A 23,246-nucleotide genomic window follows, 5' to 3' on the forward strand; every position below is an offset into this window, starting at 1 on the left:
TAGCCAAACTGATAAGCATTTGCTGGTGTGTTTTAAATTGGATTATATGAGTAAAAAAAGGGAGAACCTATGGAGGATATTTCACTATTTGGACTTTTTTGTATTTGGGTGGAGAAATAAAGAATATCTATTATTCACTCATATAATTAGCTATTTATTAGATAGATAATTAATGAATATTTATCCTGGAAACTATTGGGACTTTAAATATGTCATTCTCATTAATGAAACAAGATAGCATTTTGAAAATACACCTTTGGTGAAGTTAATTAAAACATATAAAGAGTTAATTCATTATTTATAAGAACAATTTAAACCTTTAATAAAATACATTCCCATACAAAGGACTCTGATTTAAATAGATCTGGAAACTAAATTAGATTGCAATTTTATTGCTTGCTTATTAGGATTCTGAAATTCTCATCTTAAGAAGTTTAATATTAAATGTGTCCTTTCCACATTTATATACAATCAAAATGAAAAAGAGCTAATGATTTACAGTTTTATTACGTACAACTATACTGTGCAGTAATAGCCACTATCCAATAAGAGCTCATCTGAATTGAGATGTACTGCAAACGTAAGATTAAAATACACTGAATTTCGAAGACCTAGTGTAAAAAAGTGTAAAATATCCCAGTACTTTTTATATTGATTACATGTCCAAATGATAGTATTTTGGATACATTAAGTTGAATCAAATATGTCATTAAAATCAATGTAATACGTTCTTTTTTTTTAATGTAGAAACTAAAATATTTAAGATTACATATGTAGGTCACAATATATTTCTACTAGACAGAGCTGGTCCAGAGAATGAATTCCGAAATAGTTAAAACATAGATGGACATTGCTTAAGGGATGCCACTTTATTAGCAAATCAAAAATATGCCAAACATATTGGGTTTATGGAGGAAAATATCCTACACACAATTTGAGAAAAAAAGGAGGATTGAGAAAACCATCTATAGATATAGAATATAAAATAGGATAGAAAATTGTTATGTACAAAACTATTTGAATGTTGATAGAAGTTTTTTCAAACATACTGCTACTTTCTTGAAATGTAGGTTTTATAAGTCTGGTAAATTTCATCATAGTCTAAGGAAATGAATATTTTTCAATGAATATGCTAGTGAATTATCTTTATTATTATTTACTATGTGTATGTGTCTGTTTCCATTTATTTCACCAAGCACAAATATTTTTGTGTGCATTCAGTGGGCCAGGTACTATTTTAATCTCCTCAGATAATCAAGGAACAAAACTGAAAAAACATCCCTACCCATCTCTCCCATTTCAACTCAAGTACTCGGAAACTACCCTCAATATATGTTCAACTAGTTTTCACTATTCAAGGGGTACTAATTGTTTTAACACATTACTCTATAGCTGTTTTAGTTATACGGTGACTTTAACTATGATCCTATTTTGATTTTATGTTATATCTTGAGTTATACATGAAGAAACTCCATGGAAACAATTGAAGGAAGATGGAGAAATTAGTGCTTCAAAAGTTCTGAACTTGTGAGGATCAGTTGCATTGTTTTCCCTGACTTACAACTATAATGAAATCATGATTTCAGGATAAAACAAATCCTTAGTGAACATAGGTATAGTAATTTAAATGCTTTAAGATTTCAGTAGAAACATTGCTATCACTTATTTAGGAAAGAGTAGAAAAAAAAATAGGTGCATTCCAATAATAAACTAAACTAATAAAATAAATTGTAGAAATATGAAAGTGTGAAATTTACATTATAAACACATTTAACATAAATTCCAATTTGAGGGGAGAATATATAAATAACACACATCGGGGTGTATATGTATAACAGACATTTTTCTTGAATATTTTTCTTCATTAAATTAATAAATCTGGGAGTGATTTCTTCACTGTGAATTTTTTTTTTTAAAGATTTTATTTGTTTTCTCATGAGAGACACAAGAGATAGAGAGGCAGTGACACAGGTAGAGGGAGAAGTAGGCTCCATGCAGGGAGCCCATGTGGGACTAGATCCTGGGACTCCAGGATCAGGCCCTGGGCCAAAGGCAGCCACTTAACCGTGGAGCCACCCAGGCGTCCCTTCCCTGTGAATTTTCATAGATTCCAGATACACAGCATATTTCAATTGGCTAATGGTAAGATAAAGAGATAGAAATTAAATTCAAGGCATATGAAGGGAATAGGGTAGGTGTAAAGGTGCTGTTTCCGCAGTTAATTAACCAGGAACTGTGTTGTTTGTAAAGGATTCATGGTTCAAACTGGTTTAAGCTTTTTTGTGTTAGGATAAGTGATTTCCATCCATTTACTTCATCAGCCTCTCCCCTGAGATCCCCCTTTGCTGGTCTCCTTGCTGCTCTGCTGCCCTCTTCTCTCTCCATTGTATTCTCCAGTGACATTGAAGTTTTGCTTCCTCCAACTCTTGTCTCTGGGTCTTTGCAAATGCTCTTTGGATGCATTCCCCAAACCCCATCACTTTGCCTAATTCTGGCTTAAATATCCTCTCTGGTGGGGATCTGCCCAATCCTTGGTTTCCACTAAATCTTCTTGTTATGAGCTCATGTAACTCCCCTACTTCCCTTTTAGGAACATTATTACTCTATCTCCAAAAAGGAGATAAAATTGTCTAGTTTTGCATGTGTTTATGTAAATTATTGTTCTAATGGCTGTTTGTTTTAATGTGCTCTGCAACCCCAAAGGCTTCCCTTCTTTTCCTAGAATTTAAGGATTTCCTTATCATTTCCACATTTTAATATGTGATCCCCCCCCCCCCCGAAACATGCCAAAAACAGGACTAGGAAATCATTTACTTCACTGTGTTTTCATAAAATTCATAAATCTTGTCCCTGCTTAGGACATGTTATGAATTAATTGGTAGAACATCTATCTCTGAAGAGTTAAAGAATTGCCAACAGTGATCAAGCCTGCACTCTCTCTGGCTCTTGATACGGTGTTGACAGCCAAGCAAAGAGCTTCTTCAATAAATCCACTCTCATATTCAAGTTTTTCCAGATGTGAGAAGTAATTAAGTCTTTGCATTTGTTGAGGCCATGTATACTTTTCAAGAGGGAACTGGCAGCTGTGGTGAATTAACTCTGCTCCAGTGCATGTGTATGTTGTGTGTGTGTGTGTTTTTGTGTGAATGTACATATATACAAGCACACAGGTGGCATTTGCCAGTAGTCAAGCATGATCAGACCTGAGAACAAAATAAAACAAAAAGCTAATTTCAATAAACACCAATTTTTTTTTTACACCAAAAATTTTTATAGTTATATTTCACAGTTGAGAGCCAAGGGCTTTGTCCGGTGATACCTTCTCCCTTTCTATTTTTGCCAAATGTTGAAGGAAAGCAATGAGGATAATTAAATCATTTGCATCTGTTAAGGGATATTAAAAAAAATGGTGAGATCACGATTCTCATAAAACAGAAAATGAACACATTTAAAAGATTTTAACTCATTAATGAATGAGGGCACCAGTAAGATGTTAAGACTGGTTCAAAGGTGAATTTGGAGAACACGCAGAAATGAGTAATAAATTGCTGAAATGAATTTAGAAATAAAGGCAAAAAGCTCTATTGACAAGACAGTAATCAATTGCTTTTCCCCAGGACACAATTAATTTGCATTTGTATGGATAAAGCGTCATTAGCATTGTTATCAGTTTTTAGCATTTTATGGTCTTGTGAAGCAGTTCAAAGACAGCAAAAGACCAAATTAGCCAGAAGGTAACACTAGGAGGTAATTTTTTTTCCAGTTTCAAAGTCTTTCGCAATTTTTCCTGAGACATCTCACACAAAATTCTAGGAAAGGGATACTTTTAGGGATAGCTAAGCTGTTTGATTGTGCCTGGCCCTTTGGTTCTGGTTACAAGGCTTACAAAGGCCAGACCTTGGGCTTCTCCCTGGGGGAAGGCTTGTGGAAGTGACTATTAGCTTCATTGTTCTGCTGAACTGAGGTCTCAAGTAAGCAGTGAATTAAACCAAGGTCCTTCAGTTCACTGGATGCTTATGTTACTGTAGATTCTCAATGAGAACTGTCCCCGCCCCGCCCCAGTCAGTACATCTGGAAGAGTACTTTTGGTTTTGGCATCCCAACCACACCCAACTCAGAAATTGTGCCAAAAAATAATTTGCAGTTTCTTGTTCCTCTCCTCCAATACCTAAAGTTTAGTCATATAGCTCCCACTTGTGAATAGGATCTCTATTTGTGAAAACAGGAATATGAATACAGAAAAACCATTCTTTTAAATCTTATTTTAATGGCATAATTAGTAATGGTGACAATAATTCAGGTTGCTTTGTATTCTTTTGATTTCTAATTAACAAACAGTAATGAAATGGCCATTAAAAAGGAGAAGATGGGCTTAATGAATGTAAATTGTAAAAATAGATTGGGCTAATATTAAGCAGAGCTCTTGTCTTTTATAAAGAAGACAAATTGCTCAAGAGAGCTTACATTTCTGGTTTGAAGAAACTATTTCATCCCCTCATCTACTAGTAAAGTTCTCTTTTGGACAGTTGCCAAATAATGAGGAACTATGTGAGGCAAAAGTAAAATGACCAGGGGTTCAACTGAGAAACGAGAACCTTCTAGGAGATAGTCATAAAACAACAACAACAACAACAAAAACAAACCAAAAAAACCCCCCAAAACCCCAGGCAACTGAAAACGAGTGTAACTGAAAGACTGCCAAGACAGGCAAACAAGTCGGATGAACTAATTCCTCTCTCACCTAACCATTCTGGGGAATATTTTGTAATAAGAACTGTTGAATTAACTTTTAAAGTGGAAAAATTCACCTTATCTCTGGAAGCTTTCCTCAACTCAGAACTGAATCTCCATCTATTTTAATTATTATGGATTTTCATTTGCAAGTCTCTCATCTCCATGTTGGCAAAAAGCACATGTTCTATCACTATCAAGAAAAGAGGAAGAAGGGCAGGTGGCTTAGCCTGTTAAGCGTCTGCCTTTGGCTCAAATCATGATACCGGGGTTTGAGCCCCGAAATGGGCTTCCTGCTCAGTGGGGAGTCTGCTTCTCCCTCTCCCTCTGCTACCCCCAACTTGGTGCACCCACGCTTGCTCTCAAACAAAATCTTAAGAAAATAAAACTTCTGTATTGTAATATGCAAGTTAGCCCTTATCTTTAGGCTGTTAGGCGGTATGAGACCCTCCGGCCTTTAAAAACATATTGATGGTATAGTGTCTTACCCTTTCAAATGAGAAGGCCATTTCATATCAAGTGCTTTTCCTGGAACTGTCTACCTTTGTGGGATAGTTGCAAAATCTTGTGTTTCTAAGCTTTGCTATTTTTAAAATCTTTGCTTTTAATAACTTCTGGCAATTTGGTTTTTCTCTTTAACTATGGAGAATTAGGGTGGAGAGAGATTTAAAATTTGCCTTAGAGGATGTGGGAGAGCCGTAGCTGGAAGTAGAGGGTCTTGCCATAAGTAATGGGATCCCCACATTGGTCCCATTCCATATGAGGGCATGGGTAGAGTGCTAACATATGAGGTAGACAACATATGTGAGGTACACAATAAGTAAAAGGGTCTGCAATTATTAAGATACTCCCTTATTGGGGTGCCCCAAAGTGAAAATATATATTAAAATAGAACATTTAACCTTAGGTTTAAAGGAAGAAAAAGAAGGTGGTAGGAAATTTTGAAACATGATAGGTATCCACGAAAAACTTTTGTCTTATTCCCCAAGTTGCATTTAGGAGCTACCGACAAGAGAGCTTTGCTGTGATAATGCACAAGGCTTAAAGTGTTTTAAAGAAAACTTTACGTGAATTTTATATTATACTTATAAGTGAGAGGAAAAAAAGATATATTCAATCAAAAGAAATATAATGTATGCAGTTTGCCAAACAATCCATTAACGAGTCCATCCAGTACATCTTGAATGTTTTTTTTTTTTTTTAATTTATTTCTTGTCTTAGCACAGAGTATGCTTTACTCACCATTACCTCCCAGCACCAAGCTTAGTGCCTGACAGAGCAACACTTATTTGAATGAATGAACATAAAGCTCTGGTTAAGTTTTGGTCTCGGTATTCCATTGAGTAACTTTGTGAATGAGACAAATAATTAATTTCTCTTGATCTTAATTTTGTCTTCAATTTTGTCCTCTGTAAGAGAGGGCTTTTAGTAAGATTGATTTCTTAAGGCTCCCTCTGGCTTTAAAATTCTGACTGTAACATCCACAAATGAAAAATTTGTGTTTACGTTACATATGGTGTTTGGTTTTGCTTTCAGAACTTCTGTGCATAATCTCAACAGGTTATTTTCTTCCAGCACAGTGGAAAGTCAATAAAAACTTATTGCATAATGGGAAATGAGAAAAAGCAGCCATTGAAGTCCACTGAAGACAATTCACCAAGGGAATAGATGTCACCGTGAGCGACACAAGTCATCTTAAGTAGCTTTGGTGAGATTTTTCTCCCCACGCTTCTAGAAGTTTGCTAGAAAACCTTATAGAAGTTCCTCTTCCCTTTTTCCAAATGAAGATAATATAATAGATCTTCTATAGAATATTAGAACAGTCTTTTGGCAAAAGAGTTGAGGGAAACAGAATTCACACATTCTGCTCCTTTATGGAACAAATATAACATACAGAGAATTTCCTTGTAGAGTTCTCTACACAGCTATGTTTAAAATAACATAGTTGTTATTTTAAAAGTAAAGGTTTCCAAGTTCCGCAGCCTTGGGGGACTTCTTTTTGGCATTTTGCTAGTAAGCAGAATATGGGATGCCATTAAGTTAGCCTGAATCATTTCATGAAAAGACCGACAACTGTTTTAGAATACAACAGTTTTTCAGAGTAGGATAATATTTCCCTAAGTAATAATTCACAGAAGAATGTTAATTTTCTGGAGCATTGGATATCATTAAAAAATGGTAGGAAGGTAAATAGGTAGATTAGATCAGACTAAGTGAATAGGATTTCATGTTTCAGAAATGTTGGATTAAGAAAACCTAAATAGTTTTCTCGGTTGTGAGTCTTCTTGGAGCTTCTGATTTGTCATTAGGTGGTGTGGATCTCTAAGTGATAGGAGTTGAGATGAACATACAGGCTTTTCCAAATACATTTTGCTTAAGAAACCCCCTTTCCTCTCTAGAGTATTCTGTGGAACTGTAGCCTCATGGAAAACAATTTGAGGAATAATCTATAAATAAGATTGTTTAGAATATTTTTTGGTCAGATTTTTAGTTTAGGCAAGGCTGAAACAATTAGGAAGAAAATTTAAAACTAGATATGATATCAAGAGAAAGTTGCATTATTCTTGGCTACTTAGAATAATGTATTTGGAATAAAGTTGTATTTTATAATTAGTTTCATTGTTTACCATAGGGTATTTTTTTATGTCTCACACTGATATTATGATTTTGTGAAAATTAATTTACCCTAGGTTGGAGTAACCAAACTGGTATATTGTGAATTTTATAGAGCCTTATTATTGCCTAAATTGACAATTAAGGATTTTTTTGAGAAATGTATTTTTAATTATATAACTGATGACACATACTACATTATCAGTATAGTTATAATTTATTTTTCCAAGCATGTAGAGGAATATATGAAGAGTAAATATTTTATAGTATAAAACCCAGCAAACTTGTGTAAAAATTGACACAATGGGCAGAACTGGAAGAGCATGATTATTATTATTTTTTGAAACAATGATGTTTCTAGAATTCTTAAATGATATATCAACTTATGTTAACTGCAACTTCTTGTGTTTAATGATATTTACAATTAAAATAATACAATAGCAATATAAGGTTAATGGTCATAATTAACTCAGAATTGATTCTTTAAAGTGGTTCAAATGACTTTTCATAGTAAATTACTAGACTTTAATCAGCTAATTTAAAGTTAGTACTTTTTAGAATGTGGGAAGTATGTGTTTTTCTCATAAAAAATTTAACTTAGGTTAACGAAATGAGCTTGAATGATCTGGATTCACTATATAAAATCAGAGATATGTCTGATGTTCCAGCACAAACTTTATTTAGACGGAGTTGAGAAATCTTTGAGATAACAGGCTTTGGACTATGCTATCTTGAGTGTTGTAGCGGAGTCATTTTCCCACCATCTTTAAGTCTCCTTTAAACTGTGTTATGAATGAATTAAATTAGTGAAATATAAATACATGGTCTCTTTTGGATTTCTTACCCAGTTTAGAGAATGTTGACTTTAAAAGGTCACAAAATCGAATTTTGCCTGAGAGTGGTATTTCCACTTGGAGGCTAGCCCTGGCTGACCTCTGCAATCCTGTCCATCCACTCACACATAGTTGTGATAAGAGGGTGAAGTGTGAGCTAAATAGAGATGAGGCCTGGGCAAGGTCATTTCTGCCAGAACACCAGAGGCTCCAAGATCTCAAGGGTGCTATAGTACAGAGAAAGGTACTGTACTCGTGAAATTAAAAAAAAAAAAAAGAAAGAAAAGAAAAGAAAAGAAAAAAAGAAAAAAACCCTATCCATAAAGAGTAAAAATGAGGGTCCCTGTGTTTGAGGATGTAAAAGATGAAACTGAAGAGGGAAAAACAGAGGAAGTAGAAGATGAAGAAGACATGGTAAGTAGGAATGGGCCAGCTGAAGAAGGGTATTTGTTCCTCTAAGTTGATCACTGGAAAAAATGTTTCCTTTCCTTTCTTTTCTGGACAGATATTCTTTAAGCCTGTTATTGAAGACCTAAGGATGGAATTGGCCAGAAAATGCACCAGACTCATTAGTGATGTAAGTGGGCTTAAGTAATTTTTGTCTGATTTGTGCACTGTGTATGTGGCACTATCATGTCATAGAATCATCTAGTTGGGGAGAAAACCCTGCAGTCATCTGTTAAAACACAATTATTTTCCAGATCATGGAACTAAGTCCAGACACTTTCGTGGATTTCCTCAAGGTCACCAATACAGAGAATTTCTGTAGGAAGAGGTCTCCAAATTCTTAATCCAGAGTGCTATCCCTTATGAATTTCACTCTAGTGTAAAATCGTAAAACATTGAAATTTCAGAGTGCATTCCATGTGTGAACTGCAAAGCCTTTTAAAATTTGTTTGGTGGTGTAATTTGTTACGGGAGGATCTCTGTCTAAACCAATGGTTTTTAAAAAAAAAAAACATTTTGGGTTTTTTTTTGAGGACTGTGATGAATGCAGTAGTTTTTGAAACCAGGAAAAAAAATATATGTGTGTGTGTGTATATATATATATATATATATATATATATATATATGTAAATATGTGTACATACATATATATACACACACACACATACATAACATGTATTGACAATTTTGGATTCATTAGTTACTGAACTACATAGTATGAACCCTGAACTAGATGATGATATTATTAGCAAAAAGGAGCATTTTTCTCCTGGTTTTTTCATTAACTGGGATCAATTTATATCATATCTCCAGGGAATCCTAGAATTGTGGAATTATGTGTGTGTTTGTATTTATATATATATGTATGTGTATATATATATGTATGTATATATATATATATATTAGTAATTATGTACTGATAAACCAGTAAATAGGTAAACTAGAATTCTAGAAAGTTTTAGATACTCCTCATTAAAACAATTGTGAGAGAATTGCTGGTGCAGAGGAGAGATGACTCCTGAAAAGTGAATCAGGCCTGGGTCTGGAAAGAAGGGAACACAACACTGGCCATTGATTTAACAGTAAGGTTGGGGCAAGTTATATAACAGGACTGGCCTTGGTTCCTCTATTACAGTATCATTAAGTAATGGTAATGTATCTGAAAGGTTTGGTAAGTATCTTGCCTGGGTCACACGGTTAAGCAGTAGGGAGGATTGAAACAAAGCTCTCTCTCAGCCTTAGCCATTCTGCTGTGTTTGCTCTTATTGTAGATTTCCCTGCAAAGTTTATCTTAGCCTTACTATTATCGATTACACTAATATTGGTAATAGGAATGCTACCATTTAAAACCTGAAGTTTCATAACTCCAGAGATAGTACCTCTTCCAGTGCTATTATGTTTTTTATTAAAGGGTAATTGTGGATGAGCTAAATTATATAAACCGTTGGAACCAAAGTGGCAACTTCAGTGAGTAGATGATTTTGTTGGAGTTGTTTTGGATAAGGTCATTTTGCAGTGACTGTAAAACCAACCTTATGGTGAGAGGCGTGGCCTTTACCATTTGCAAAAGCCAAAGCCGTGTTATTTCTCTTCCATGTAGGAAAAATCAAATATGTGGGAGTCATTTCTGTTTTTTATAGATTTCTGCTGCATGGAATGTCTGTACTACTTAAATATTTAGATCGCAGACTGTGGCCTGATTTATATCTGTGTACATGTTCACTATTTGTTTCAAAATAGAATTCCATACTTTTTAAGATACTGGTTTAATTTTTGAAATTTGTATATTTACCAGTGAAGAGGCTGAACAAGTAATTATTTTGTTTCTAAAACAAAACTGAAAAGAGGAGTTTGTACAGTCATTTTATTTTAATTTTTATTTATTTATGATAGTCACACAGAGAAAGAGAGAGAGGCAGAGACATAGGCAGAGGGAGAAGCAGGCTCCATGCACCAGGAGCCCGACGTGGGATTCGATCCCGGGTCTCCAGGATCGCGCCCTGGGCCAAAGGCAGGCGCTAAACCGCTACACCACCCAGGGTTCCCTGTACAGTCATTTTAAAAACAAATTTTAATTTACACTTTCTGGAAGGATTTTATGTAGTGGACCAAATGGAAGTTTTAGTTTTTAGAAGTTTGGTTGAAAAGGAAGGTATTTATTAAGTACTAACTGCTTTATTCACTGTCAGTGTCATCAGTTTTTTTATATGGAGCCCATGAATTTAACGGTTGAAGTTCTCATGGCAGTTATGTTGTCTGCATTGCCAGATGGTTGTCTAAAATGTGTATTGGAGTTGCATTGGTCACGGAGCTAAAACAGATACGAAAATGGACAAGTGGTCGCACAGAGTTAGTTTGGGAGTTCCAGTTGAGGTCCTCTCCTGCTACTGACAGTGCCCCTTGGTCAGTGCCCACATTTCATTTAGCCCAGGGGCCCTTGCCCTGGTCTCAGACTTAAAGACAAACCATCAAGTCTGTTTGTTTTGTTTTCCAATCCCTTGTATTCCAGAGGAGCATCTGTACGTTTACCTGAGCCTTTCTGTCTGTTGGGTGGCAGTGTGTTTTAGCCCATGTCCCCAAGTGAATGTGGTGCATCGTTTGCCTGTCTGCACCTTGAAGCCCTGAGAAGCGGCCTTGCGTTCTGTTCACTGAACCACACAGCTGGAGAGCCACACACCTGGGGTTTGAAACAACATCTGCCTGATTCCCTGGCCATCATCATGTGGTTCCTCTCCTGCCGTGTGCCAGGCACCCCATGTATATGACTGTACTGTACAAACTTACATGGGAATGGTCTAGAGATGAGTCCAGGGACTTAGAGTTCTCCGTAGAAAAAAACCATATGTTTTTTCAGGTCAGGTGGCTTCACTTTGGGAAATCAGTGTGAGGTATTTTTCGTTCCACCTGATTTCTGCCTTTCACTTGGCCTTGCCTGTATTGTGGGGTTTCCCTCTGCATAACTCACTTCCCAAAATTAAAAGACACCTGGTCCTCTAGGGCCGCCTCTTTTATTTTTCTGTTAACCACGTAATGCCTTTTATTTCCCCAGATATTTTCTCTCTGTCTCTCTCACTGGGCTTCTTGGTCAACTACCTAATAAATTCCTTGAATAAGTCAAACCCATCAACTATATCGAGCCATCAGTATCGTGGATCTAGTGGCCTCTTGTCAGGTGGTTATAAAAAGTATTAGGTTAAGGGGGATATTTTTGTATGTTTCTTGTAAATTAGGCATCAAGAGTTTCTGCAGAGTGAGTTTGGCCACATCTGCATGAGGTCTGTGACATGGTGTTTTAGTTCAAACCTTTTGAGGGTGTTCACTCACATGGCAGCAGGAAGAACGCTTTTCAGGCAAATGAACATTGTTTGTGGTGGGTAAATCCTTCTGATGCTAAAAGCATTAGATTCCATGGCTATCCCTCCAGAGAGAGCTCTGATTGTGTTAAGAGAACCTGGGTCAGCAGCCTTGGCTATGAGTGCCCCCCGCCCTGTTAGCACATGGTGATGGGGCTGCAGTTCTTTCTTCCAGGGTTCAATGCATTGAGCCAATATGGCTCCATTTGAGAAAAAACTTTTGATACTTTTGGTTAAGAGTGCCTGTAAAAGGAGGGGCCCCTGGGAGTCTCAGTTAAGTGTCTGACTTTGGCTCTGGTCATGATCTCAGTGTCCTGGGGTCAAGCTCTGCATCAGGCTCTCCCCTCAGTGGGAAGTCTGCTGGTCTCTCTCCCTCTCCTTCTGCCCCTCCTCACTCAAGTAAATAAAATATTTCAAAATAAAATAAAGAGTGCCTGTAAAAGGAAATATCCTCAGACATTTCTATATCTGTCATCTAAGTTCAGCCATTAGTTAATATCAATGAAAGAGAGAGGACTATGAGAGGAAGCACCTCTGAACTGATTTGACTCTAATTGTAGTTAAGGCATAGTTGGGATTAACAAGTGTGGTCAGAGCAGAAGGTAAATATTTGGGATATCTTACTGATTATTAAGTCATCAACTGTGCCTACCCCCCCCTTTTTTTCCAATTAGAAAGTGACATGGATAGTATCTCAGTAATGAGTTCAGATGGCCACAAGTGACAGGAAAAGCCTAGCATAGAGCCTTAATATATAGGTGGGATTTTTTGTTTTCACATCATGAAACATGGAGGTAAGGGATCCAGTTTTGATGCAGTGCATGTTCTCCGTCAGGTTCCTTTCCTTCTGTTTTGTCATCATTCGTATGGTGACTTACAGCCTTGAGATGACCTCACTGCAGCTGTATCCCTGTGACTGCAGAACAGAAAAAGGTGAAAGGGCAAAGTATACAAGGCTCTGCCAGCAGGGTTCTCCCCTTCATACCAGAAACCAGGAACACTGCTGGGAAGACTTCTGCAAATGTCCCGTGGCCAGAGCTGGGCACCAGAGGAGGCCAATGGTTGGCCAAAGGGAAGGAGAACACCATACCTGACTTAGAGGAATTCATCCTCTGGGGTTGGGGCAGGGGCCTGGCTACTCTCATAAATAACATTCAGGTTCTGTTCTTAGGAAAGAAGCAGATGGCATAGGCAGTCTATCCAAGAAATATGACGTGGCTGTGTTAAGAAGTGGCTGTTTATTTAGTAGATTTTATTTCACCTAGGATTTTGTGTCCTTCATCGATGTAATTTCTATCCATCTATCCTTTTCTATTATTTTGGTATAGGAAGGCTAACAAGATGTGGCATTCTTTATACAAAAATTTAAGATCATTTGCTTATTGTCACTCATGTTGTAATATCCATTGGAAATATAATAGGAGTGACAATAAGCAAATAATATGTGTGTGTGTGTATCTTTTAAATAAAGACCAAAGAAATGACTGTAGATGCCACTTACGACTGAACTATTTGCCTGCACAGTGAAGGAAGTAAATACTTCACCCTTATCCTGTGCTCTCGTCCTGAACATTCTGCTCAGGTCAGAGCTTATCGGGGGCTCTGTGGCCAAGCACATACCTCTGCAGTCAAGAATGTGACTGCCAGGGGAAGAAGATAGTGGCAAAAGATAAAAATAATGAGCCAAACTTAAGCCTAATGATAGGTTATTTTCTCTCACACTTAATTATATAACGGGGATACTTTTTTTCTCCTTATGATCAAAATAGCCTACTATTTATCATACTGCCATTAACGGTTTAATTACTAGTGACTGAGGAGGGTGATTTGCAGAGCCCTAAAATTATGGCTAATCTCCGAGAAGAAAAAAAAGTAATTTAGTGCTCAGATAAGATAAATATGTTCCAATGTTGATTTCATGAATAAAGCAAATGTTTAATGTGGTAGGCGTCTAATACCTAAGAGTCACAGCAGTGAGATACAGTATTTTGCAGTAACTTTGCTTAGTTATGTTCATATCTGGTTATACCTCAGGTTGAATTATGCCCCTCAAATCAGGTTTACATGTAGTAAAATCTCTATGTAATGTTAGTATGCAACATCGATGTTAGTCGTGTCCTTTAAGAATCAGGTACATAGTCAACTAAACTTCACTTTTAGGTTATAATTAGGGAGACCACGTAATTTATCATCTGAACTGGGACATTTTTTTCAGCATAAGTATTTACAGTGTTGGGTACATAAACATGACTTTATTACAGGGTCATATAACTTTTAGCAAATTACCTTCATCCTCCCAACTAGTCATAAATTTTGCCTCACCAGTTTTTAGATTGGGTGGCAATTGCATGAGAGCGGGATTATATTTTAGGGCTTTGTCCATGGTTCCTGACTGCAGCTCAATGTGTTCATGCAGGGTCTCCCCCCAGAGTAACAATTCTGGCCTCTGCTCAAGGGGAAAGGAGTGACTCCTTTTACTCCTGAGTTTGAGAGAAAAAATGAACATGCTCAGCTAGGGTTCTCTGGACTTCTCTTGTGCATCTGCCCACCATTGCATTCTGGAATGATCTTCTCCACCACACGGCAAGTTTCTGAGACAGAGTTTGCCCTTGTTGGGGGAGGGGAGGCAGATGGGGAGGCCTCTGGGGAGGTGCTCATAAATTGGGTAAGTTTCACTTGAGCAGAATTAATTAGTAAAGGAAGCTCATCGTGGGTACAGTTTGAGCCCCTTCTTCTAATCCATCATTAATAGGTAGTGTTGCTAACAGTCATCGCTACCTGTTTGATTTCTGCTTCTACTTCTTAATTGGTTACATCTGTCCTGATGACTACTTGTCTTAAACCTAGAGGTAGGCAGCTATGTTTCTGTTTGATTGTAGGCTTACCTATTGAGTCAGTGGCTTGAAAGTAACAACACACTAGGACACTTGTCAAGTGAAATGAAAGTGTTTAATAATTACGCTGAGCAAGCTGGGCAGACAGGACTTATAGTCAATGTGCGTCCACCACACATGATCCTTGATGATAACAGGACTCTTATCTGAAGAACAGTCTTGTGTGTGTGTGTGTCTCATCACCTTTGTGGTTTTGTGCTAAATATCCATTTATTTAATTTGGCTGCTACTGAGCATTGTACCTCACTTGAGTATTTACTTCAGAAAACAAGACTTTGAGTAACACTTCTGCTCAAAAAGGGAGCATTAAAATTGTTTTTCTTCTTTCTCATCTTATGTAAATTATTCTCTCTTTTAGATTCATTATAAAGAAGAGTATAAAAAGTCTAAGGACAAGTGTACATTTGTGACCGACACTCCCATGCTAAACCATGTAAAACATATTGGTGCTTTTATTTCTGAGGTAAGGCATCAAAACATGCCAAATGGTTTGCATTTTCATTTCCTATTTTCATTTCCTGTGCATTAAAATTACAGAATAATATTTTTGAGAGTGCCACTAAGTATTGGTAATATCTACACAATTATGTAATTATGTGCGCAATGTCAACTGTATGGTTGATATATTTTATTTCACATGTCTATATTTTGACTCCAAGTCTTCCATATTTCTATAGGATTACTCTTGAAAAGATATATTTTATTTGATAAGTGGAATGTACTGGAAAAATAGTTTTAGAAGTTCCATTATTTTACTTCCTAATAAGTATATTAGACATAAATTGTTGAATATCATTTTGAAAATAAGTAAAATTTACCAGCTGACTCTATAAAATGTGATATCTTTGGTAAGTAATTTTAAATCAATTTAAACTACTTTTGAGTAGGATCAGTTCAACAGAGACACTTATTATGAAACCACAGAGAAATGCACTCCATTCATTTTCTAGCTGAAAAATCTTATAGTCTCTATCTGAGAGCATTTGAAACTGAAGATTATGCTGCATGGTAAAGCATCATGTTAACAGCGCTTTCTGTGAGGAGGCTTTTCTATAGTCTGTGGCTAGATCACGTAGATAAGATAAATTTGAAAAAAAAAAAAAGGATGAGTGAAACAGTATTGTAAGTGACTGACCTCTAGTGTTGCATAAGTTACCTTGGAAAAAGATCAACATGATATTCTCAGGATTACTTCCAGACATGAAAACATTTCGAGGGAAACTGGCAAATTTTCTCTTACTGAGTACCCACATCTAAAGAGTTGTGAGAACACAAGGTTCACACAGGGTCTATGCTCGATAAATATGCACTCAAATCTAGTTGGGAGTGGGAGTAATATTACAGTATGGATAAATGTACTTTGGTTGGTTTGTGTTAGCTTTTATTGCTCCTGTGCAAAGACTTTTTTGATGTTTTTCATTCCTAATTGATTCTTTTTCCTGAAGGAGTTAACTGCAGAGCAAAGAAAGGAAGAAAAAAGTAACACAATCTATTGTGTTACTTTGAACCTAATATCCCTAAGAGAAATGGTGAAAGAGCGTTTCTCTTTATTAGTAATGAATTTTGGGGAGCACTTCGAGACAGTGCAGATTGGAGGTGAGAAGGCACAGAAAGAGCAAAAAGATACCCTCGCCCCCTGCGCGACCCCCCAACCGCTGCAGTCAGTCGTGGTAGAAGGAGGTTAAAAAGATTTGAATATAGGAGCGCTGTCCTTGCATTCAGGTTCTAGGCAGTACATTCTAACAACTTGTATTTTCTGGAACAACTCAAATGTCTCGTTTTTCTCAGATTTTTCTTTGCGGATCAAACAGCCAAAACTCTCAATATATACAAACAGATTTTCTTTTAAAAATGTGCATAGGTTATAGAAGAGTAGTCATTATTTTCTTGAGCGTCTCATTTAAAGCTTTTTATGTAATAAATTGGATTTATCTCTCTTCAGAATATGTTCTTCAGTCCAGTATCTAAGGTTAAAATGGTCTTCAGGTTTTTAAATTAATTCTGTTTCTGAAGAAAGTTTTCTTTTATTCTCTTTCAATATTCATAGTAAAAAAAAAGTAATGCTTATTAATTTTTTTCCTTTTTCCCCCCTCTCTAGGCAAAATACAAAGGCACCGTTAAGGCAAACCTCTCCAATTCTCTTTATAAGCAGATGCCAGCTACAATTGATAGTGTCTTCGCAAGAGAAGTTATGCAGCTTCAGAGTGAGGTGTGGGTTTCCTAAATTATTAATTATATATATAAATATGACTTAATATAATTAGCATCTTAAAATATATTAATATATAAAAATATATTTAAACATAGTGAAAAGGTTGTTTACCTTGGGTATTACATATTGAATGAAAATTGGAAGCAGCTGATTCATGTGCTCCTGATAGTCACTGGTGGATCCCAGAAAATGAAAAGGAGAGGTAAATTTGCTAGTCAAGTGATGCTGTTTTTCCTAATCCCATTCACAACTATTGATAGAACAAATTTGAATCTTACTAGGACAGCTTACTTAGATTAAAATCTGACAGCAGATAGTAAACCCGTCTCTGAAATGGCATGTGATCTCTAAGTGGTGAATGTTCCAGTAGCTTCTCCAAAGTCCCATAAGGAGTTAATAGTTAAATTCCAGACCTGCAGGTCTGTGCTTTCTTAGTCAGGCAAGGGGTTCCTGAATTTCTTTTTCTGTGGATTATGGTTTTCATTTCCAGTATCTCAGGTGAAGTGGCCATTTTAGTGATTGCAAGTTGCAGGCGAATTTAAGAAGTGTCATCCTCTAAACTCATTTTGAATCCAGAAGAGTAATTTCCCCCTTTGGTACACTAGGCAGAAAAATACTTAGTACATTTAATTTGTTGGATTTCTTAAAATAGAATTTCAAAGTAGGCTATTTTACCTCTTTCTCACTCGTTTTGTTTTCTTCATAGCAGTTTTTCTTTTTCTTTCTTTTTTTTTTAAGATTTTATTTATTTATTCATGAGAGACACACAGAGAGAGAAGCAGGCTCCCCTCAGGGATCCCAAGGTGGGGCTCCATCCTGGAACTCTGGGATCACACCCTGGGCGGGAGGCAGACGCTCAACCGCTGAGCCACCCAGGCGTCCTGGCTTTTTTTTAACTTTATGAATCTGTTACTTGACTCCCTCAGAGCAGGGACCTCCTATGTCTTGTTCTTTGCTCACCCCCCACCCCCCGAGCTTAGTACAATCCTCAGCATACAGGGTAAATACTGGTAAAATAGATTTTGTTGTATTTGTTGATTCCCTTTATAAAAAAATGTTTCCTTTACATAGTTTGTATCCCTCATGCTACATTTTAGGTTAAAAATAATAGTGAACACATAGAAATGTTTACTGTGTGTCAGGTGCTATTCTATGCACTTCATATACATTTATATCATTTAATCCCCTTAACTACTCTGTGATATAGCCCCATTTTGGAGATGTGGAAACTGAAGCACAGAGGAGTTAAGTAACTTGCCTGGGATCACACAGCTGATAACATGGCAGATCCCCCACACGAACACGTATAGTCTGGCTTCAGAGTGTGGGTTCTTGATCACACATTGTATCACCTCTTTCTTACCATTTCCGCCACTCTTTTTCTTATTAAACGAGTTTACCTCTTCCTTCAGACTCTTCAATATCCTAGAGGATACCTAGGTAATTTTAAAATTGTCTGAAAATAAAGTGCTCTTGAAAAAGACTGAGCATCGTTTTCCTTTGCAGAACATCTTTAAGTACTTTATTATTACAAATGTAAACGTCTGCTGTGTACTCAACTTGGCAGTAAGCTAATCTCAGCTGTGCAACATGAGGCTAAAAATACATAATATCAGGATTTTGCATGGCTGACCATGACTAATATATCCCCCCCCCTATTTTTTTCCTCCCAACATCTAGTCCCCTAGCCACTTGCTGATAATATATGGACTACTTTATAAAGCAAATATGTACAACACAACACTTGATATGTGACAAACAATTGTGTAAGAAAGAAAGAATAGTCTCTTCTTATTTTTATGCTTGGAAAGGTAACATTGTCAGGTATCTACATCCTCTTTGCTGTGAAAATGCACACGTTTTCTTACCTTTTTATGGTAGAAACAGAACTGTAGTACACAAACATGTGCAATGCAGGATTTAGTGTGAAAGATAATCCATACTGTATGTTGTGAAATCTATCTTTTTCCCCCCAGAATAAGTTGTCACTTATGTTGTTAACATGTGTTATGCTACAGTAGATTATGCCCTGTGGGGAAGACAGGTGTGTGCTCCCCACACTGCCCACTGTCCTAATTAGTCACTGAACTTGTTAGTAAGGAAACACCTGCATCCTGAATAAAATATCTATTTCAATAGAATAATATAATAACATTTCAATGCAGTGTAATAACATTTCTTGAGGTTTGTGTAAATCAATTTTATTGTGGCTAAAGTGCAGTTCTCCTAGCTTACCTGGTAATAAGACTAGCAAGAAAGTATTTGACAGTGTCTGAGAAAATTAAACAACTCACCTTTTACTCTGTCCAAATAGTATCAGATTTGTGGTAATTTAAATTAGAGTAGTATACAAATTGTGGAATTTCATAGTGTTCTGGGTTCTACTGAAAAGTATCCTAAACTGAGGACATTGGATCAAAATGCTATGCTAGTCAGTTTGTAAACATTCTCAGATGCTTATATCCAAACTAGAATGATAATGCAAAGTGAGCTAGATTAATGCTCCTTGAAGAAAATGACTGAAGGGAAGTCATTTAAAAAAAAGAGAACAATATGGAGATTTTAGGATGCCATTGTGTGAGATATCCCCATTAAAATTTTTATAAATAAAGACCACAAAGAAAATTTCTGAAAATGGTTGGACCATGCCATGAAATGATGAGATCCTTCTCACCAGGGCTATTTCAGGCAGAGGCTAAATAATCTCTTATCACAGAAGTAATACCGGCTACTTAAGCGCCTGAATTCAGGAGATGTTTGACAGCTTAGGTTTTTATCCGTAGTGGCTCCAGGGTCCTGCTTCAGGAGCTCCAGAGGTGTCTATGCTGTGGTTATATATATATATGTGTTTATATAGTAGTTATAAAATATCTGTGGTTATATATGTGTCTATACAGTAGTTATAAAATATCCTGAAGTTAGAAATGTATATATAGATCTTATGCATATATATGACATAAAATATACTATGCTATCAAATATACAAGATGAATATATTTATTTCTTTCATAAACACTTTTATATGTAAGTATATAAGACTATTGCAAGTGTCCATCACTAGTTAGGTGTCCAGTACCAAAGTGACCTTGATTCTCAAGGTATGAAGAAAACAGTGTTAATACAGGCAAATGCTACAAAATAATGACAAATCCTAAGAAATCAAATTTATCAGAAAATTTATTAGCTTGACACAATTTTCCATTAGCTATTTTAAGGATGAAAATTAATATGATAAATTAAAGTTCAGCTGCCTCCAATTTGATGTAATCTTAATTCTAAAGTGGTGCTTCGTTGCAGCTATAAATGAAATGACTTTTAATGCTGCAAGTAGAAAATTACATAGCCTTTTAAAGAAAGAGTGCTTTTTTTAATTGTGCTTGATGACTCACCATTTCTATGATAACCCAATAAATGATCAGCTGCATTGGTTATGTTTATGAAGTCACAAGTTATACAAATGAACCCAGGCACCCAGCAAAAAGGAGCTAGGTATATGCTATCTCCTTTTATTTAAAAGAAGGAACAAATCTGATAAAGGTCTCTTCTTGGCTTAATAGACCTAGTCACTCATTAAACTCCTCCTCCTTTTCCCCAAAATTATAATATAGAATCTAATGGAACTGACATAATGATTTTTGCCGACTTAAATGGAGGTCCTTAATGGGTTTCCTGTTTAACATAACTAATTGGTGAAAATGTAAAGATATGTTCATGAGAATTAGATATCCTGATGGATAAATCAATGGACAGACTAACAAGATAAGTGATCCTGGAATAACGTGGGGGTGCTGCATGTCAGTCCTTATAACCAACTAGACATGCAGGATTGGGTGTGAGAACAGAGCTGAGCAGAACTGAACAAGGCTTAAGGGCACTAGGTGATAGAAATCTCAACATAGCTATCAAAAGGAAAACACTATGATCTGTGGATGCATGACTAATAGCATATAGCACATGAAAGATCATAACCCAGACTAAATTGGACAGTTCTAATTAGGAGAGGTCAGACCATATCTGGAACATTCTGGACATCTTAAGAAAGAGTGAAGATTAATTGGAAATTGTGCAGAGGAGGGCATTTAGGGGTACAGGGGTTCAGGACCTTACTGTCTGGAGGAATGGGAGTCATTGACAGCTGTGCTCCCACATCTGAATTTCCATCTGGTGAACTAGATAGACTCTTCCTACCTGGCCACCCGGGGCCAGATTGGGGCTTCATTAAGGGGTGAGCTTTGTGTCACAGCTTTCACAATTTAGAGACTATGACCCCCCAATGTGAATTCCTCGCAGTTTCAGTAAACATTTTCAAGAAGAACTTGGTGGGGGAGCCAGAGAGGGGATTTAAATATTGATAGTTGTAAGAGATGCCTTTCTTTCTTTATGGTAAGATTTGATTATTTTATTTTTAAAAATTAGTTTTGTAAATATCCCTTTAATCCATTAAGCAAGTATATTATCTAAGTTAAATGAATGGTTAATACTGTTTATTAAAGCCCATGAAGGGTTTAAGTTCATGAGAATATCTAATAAACTCATTTATTCATTCATTCACTAAACATTTATTGCATTTCTACTCTCTGTCATTCACTATGATAGGCACAGGATATTAAAAGATGTGTAAGAAGATATAGGCATAGCTCTCAAAGAGCTAGTATTGGTAAAAAGTTTTTCCTTAAGTTGAGCTGTTATTCCTTTCCATTAAAAATTGATCTTATTTTGTTTTTGTGAATACTCTTTTAATTTTTCTCTTTAAATTGCCTTGATTTGCTTGTGTCAAGTTATTCTAACTCTGTTTAATATCTTTTTATTATAAAACTTGTATGCTTAAAATTACTTTTAAAATTATTTATTTATTCATTCCTGTTTAATTCTTTTTCATTCATTCATTGAGCAAATATTTATTGACCTTTACCTTTGTGCCAGGCACTATTTTGGGTTCTGAGCATTCACTGAGCTAGATAGTTATGCTCTAGTGAGGAAAGGCAGAAAATAAGTAATTCTACAAAAATAAAACAAATTGGAAATTGTGAAGGAAATACATAGGATAATGGAATAGACTGAGAATAAAGGGATAATTTCTTTGCTGTCTTCTGGATCTTCTTTTTTCTATCTCCGTTGTTGAGTTTGGTTATTTCTACTTTTGAAGTAATTATTCTTGCACCTTCTTTCCATCCCAGGAGGGAACAAATTGAAGTGGTGGCAATGGATGACATTGGCATAATGCTCATTTCCCTCACAGAGTACAGGCCTTGACATATCTCAGAAATCTGCCAGCATGTTTTATTTTCTCCCAAAGGTTAGGGTGTTTAATGAGGTTTATGTTATATTATAGCTACGCCTACAGAAAGTCATAACGATTAATTAAAAAATGAAAAATTCACCTTTAAATGTCTGGTCATTTCCCCCACTTTGTCAGTTGCTTTTCTGAGATTTAAACCTTGGACATTTATGACCCTAAAAGCTAGAGATTTGGAAAGTTTCCTAAAACTGTAGCCGAGATTTAAGCTAGTTGAATAGGAGTGGGGATTTCAGCGTGTATATGGTCAAGGACTTTTGAAATAAATGGTAAAGAGCCAGAATTAGTAGTCTAACCTGAAGCACTAATCTTAAAGCATAGAGTGTATTCTCTTGTAGAGGCTTAGGCAATTATGACCACCAGTGGTGGGATTCAAGTACACAAACTCCTAGTAAAACACTGAAATTTAACAGGTAAGAATTTATTATACCCTTGAAGAAACTAACGATGATTTGTGTTTTTAAAGGTTGCCTATAAGCAGAAACATGATGCTGCCAAAGGATTCTCAGATTATGCCCATATGAAGGAGCCACCTGACATCAAACGTGCCATGGAGGTCAATAAACACCAGAGTAATGTAAGGAAGCCATCTCTCATGCTGGAAAATTGTAGTTACCCACATCAGGGCTAATGGATACCTTGTTGAAATTTAAATATTACAGCACTCCTATTCAAAAAGGACTTTAAAATTTCTTTTTAAAAAATCAACATTGTCATAAGTTCATCTGAATTATTCTATCAAAAGTCACTAAAACCTTGCAGAATGCCTTTAAAATGTCACATCCCTGCAGATACTGGAAATTCTGTTTTGGACCTTTTGGGTTATTGGCATTTCTTAGAGTGCCCTTGACTTGACGGTGAAGCTCC

The 23,246-nt window shown here is 36.2% G+C and overlaps 1 protein-coding gene across 13 annotated transcripts in view; it reads left to right on the forward strand.

The window, feature by feature from the left end:
- Window positions 1–23,246, forward strand: part of NEBL (nebulette) — a 341,512-nt gene that overhangs the window by 225,446 nt on the left and 92,820 nt on the right. For 8 of the 13 annotated variants that reach the window (XM_025464013.3, XM_025464021.3, XM_025464015.3 and 5 more), the window contains exons 1-5: window positions 8,068–8,591; window positions 8,683–8,754; window positions 15,230–15,334; window positions 16,970–17,080; window positions 22,846–22,956. The exons of 2 other annotated variants lie outside the window; for them this stretch is intronic. In XM_025464013.3, coding sequence (XP_025319798.1) covers window positions 8,511–8,591; window positions 8,683–8,754; window positions 15,230–15,334; window positions 16,970–17,080; window positions 22,846–22,956 — 480 coding nt within the window. In that variant the 5' untranslated portion in view covers window positions 8,068–8,510. Of the gene's footprint in view, window positions 1–6,306; window positions 6,440–8,067; window positions 8,592–8,682; window positions 8,755–15,229; window positions 15,335–16,969; window positions 17,081–22,845; window positions 22,957–23,246 lie in introns of those variants that run through there. 3 more of the 13 variants (XM_025464019.3, XM_035712964.2, XM_035712963.2) reach the window with 2 other exon arrangements.

This window comes from Canis lupus, chromosome 2 (genome assembly GCF_003254725.2).
Source record: "Canis lupus dingo isolate Sandy chromosome 2, ASM325472v2, whole genome shotgun sequence".
NCBI lineage: Eukaryota > Metazoa > Chordata > Mammalia > Carnivora > Canidae > Canis > Canis lupus.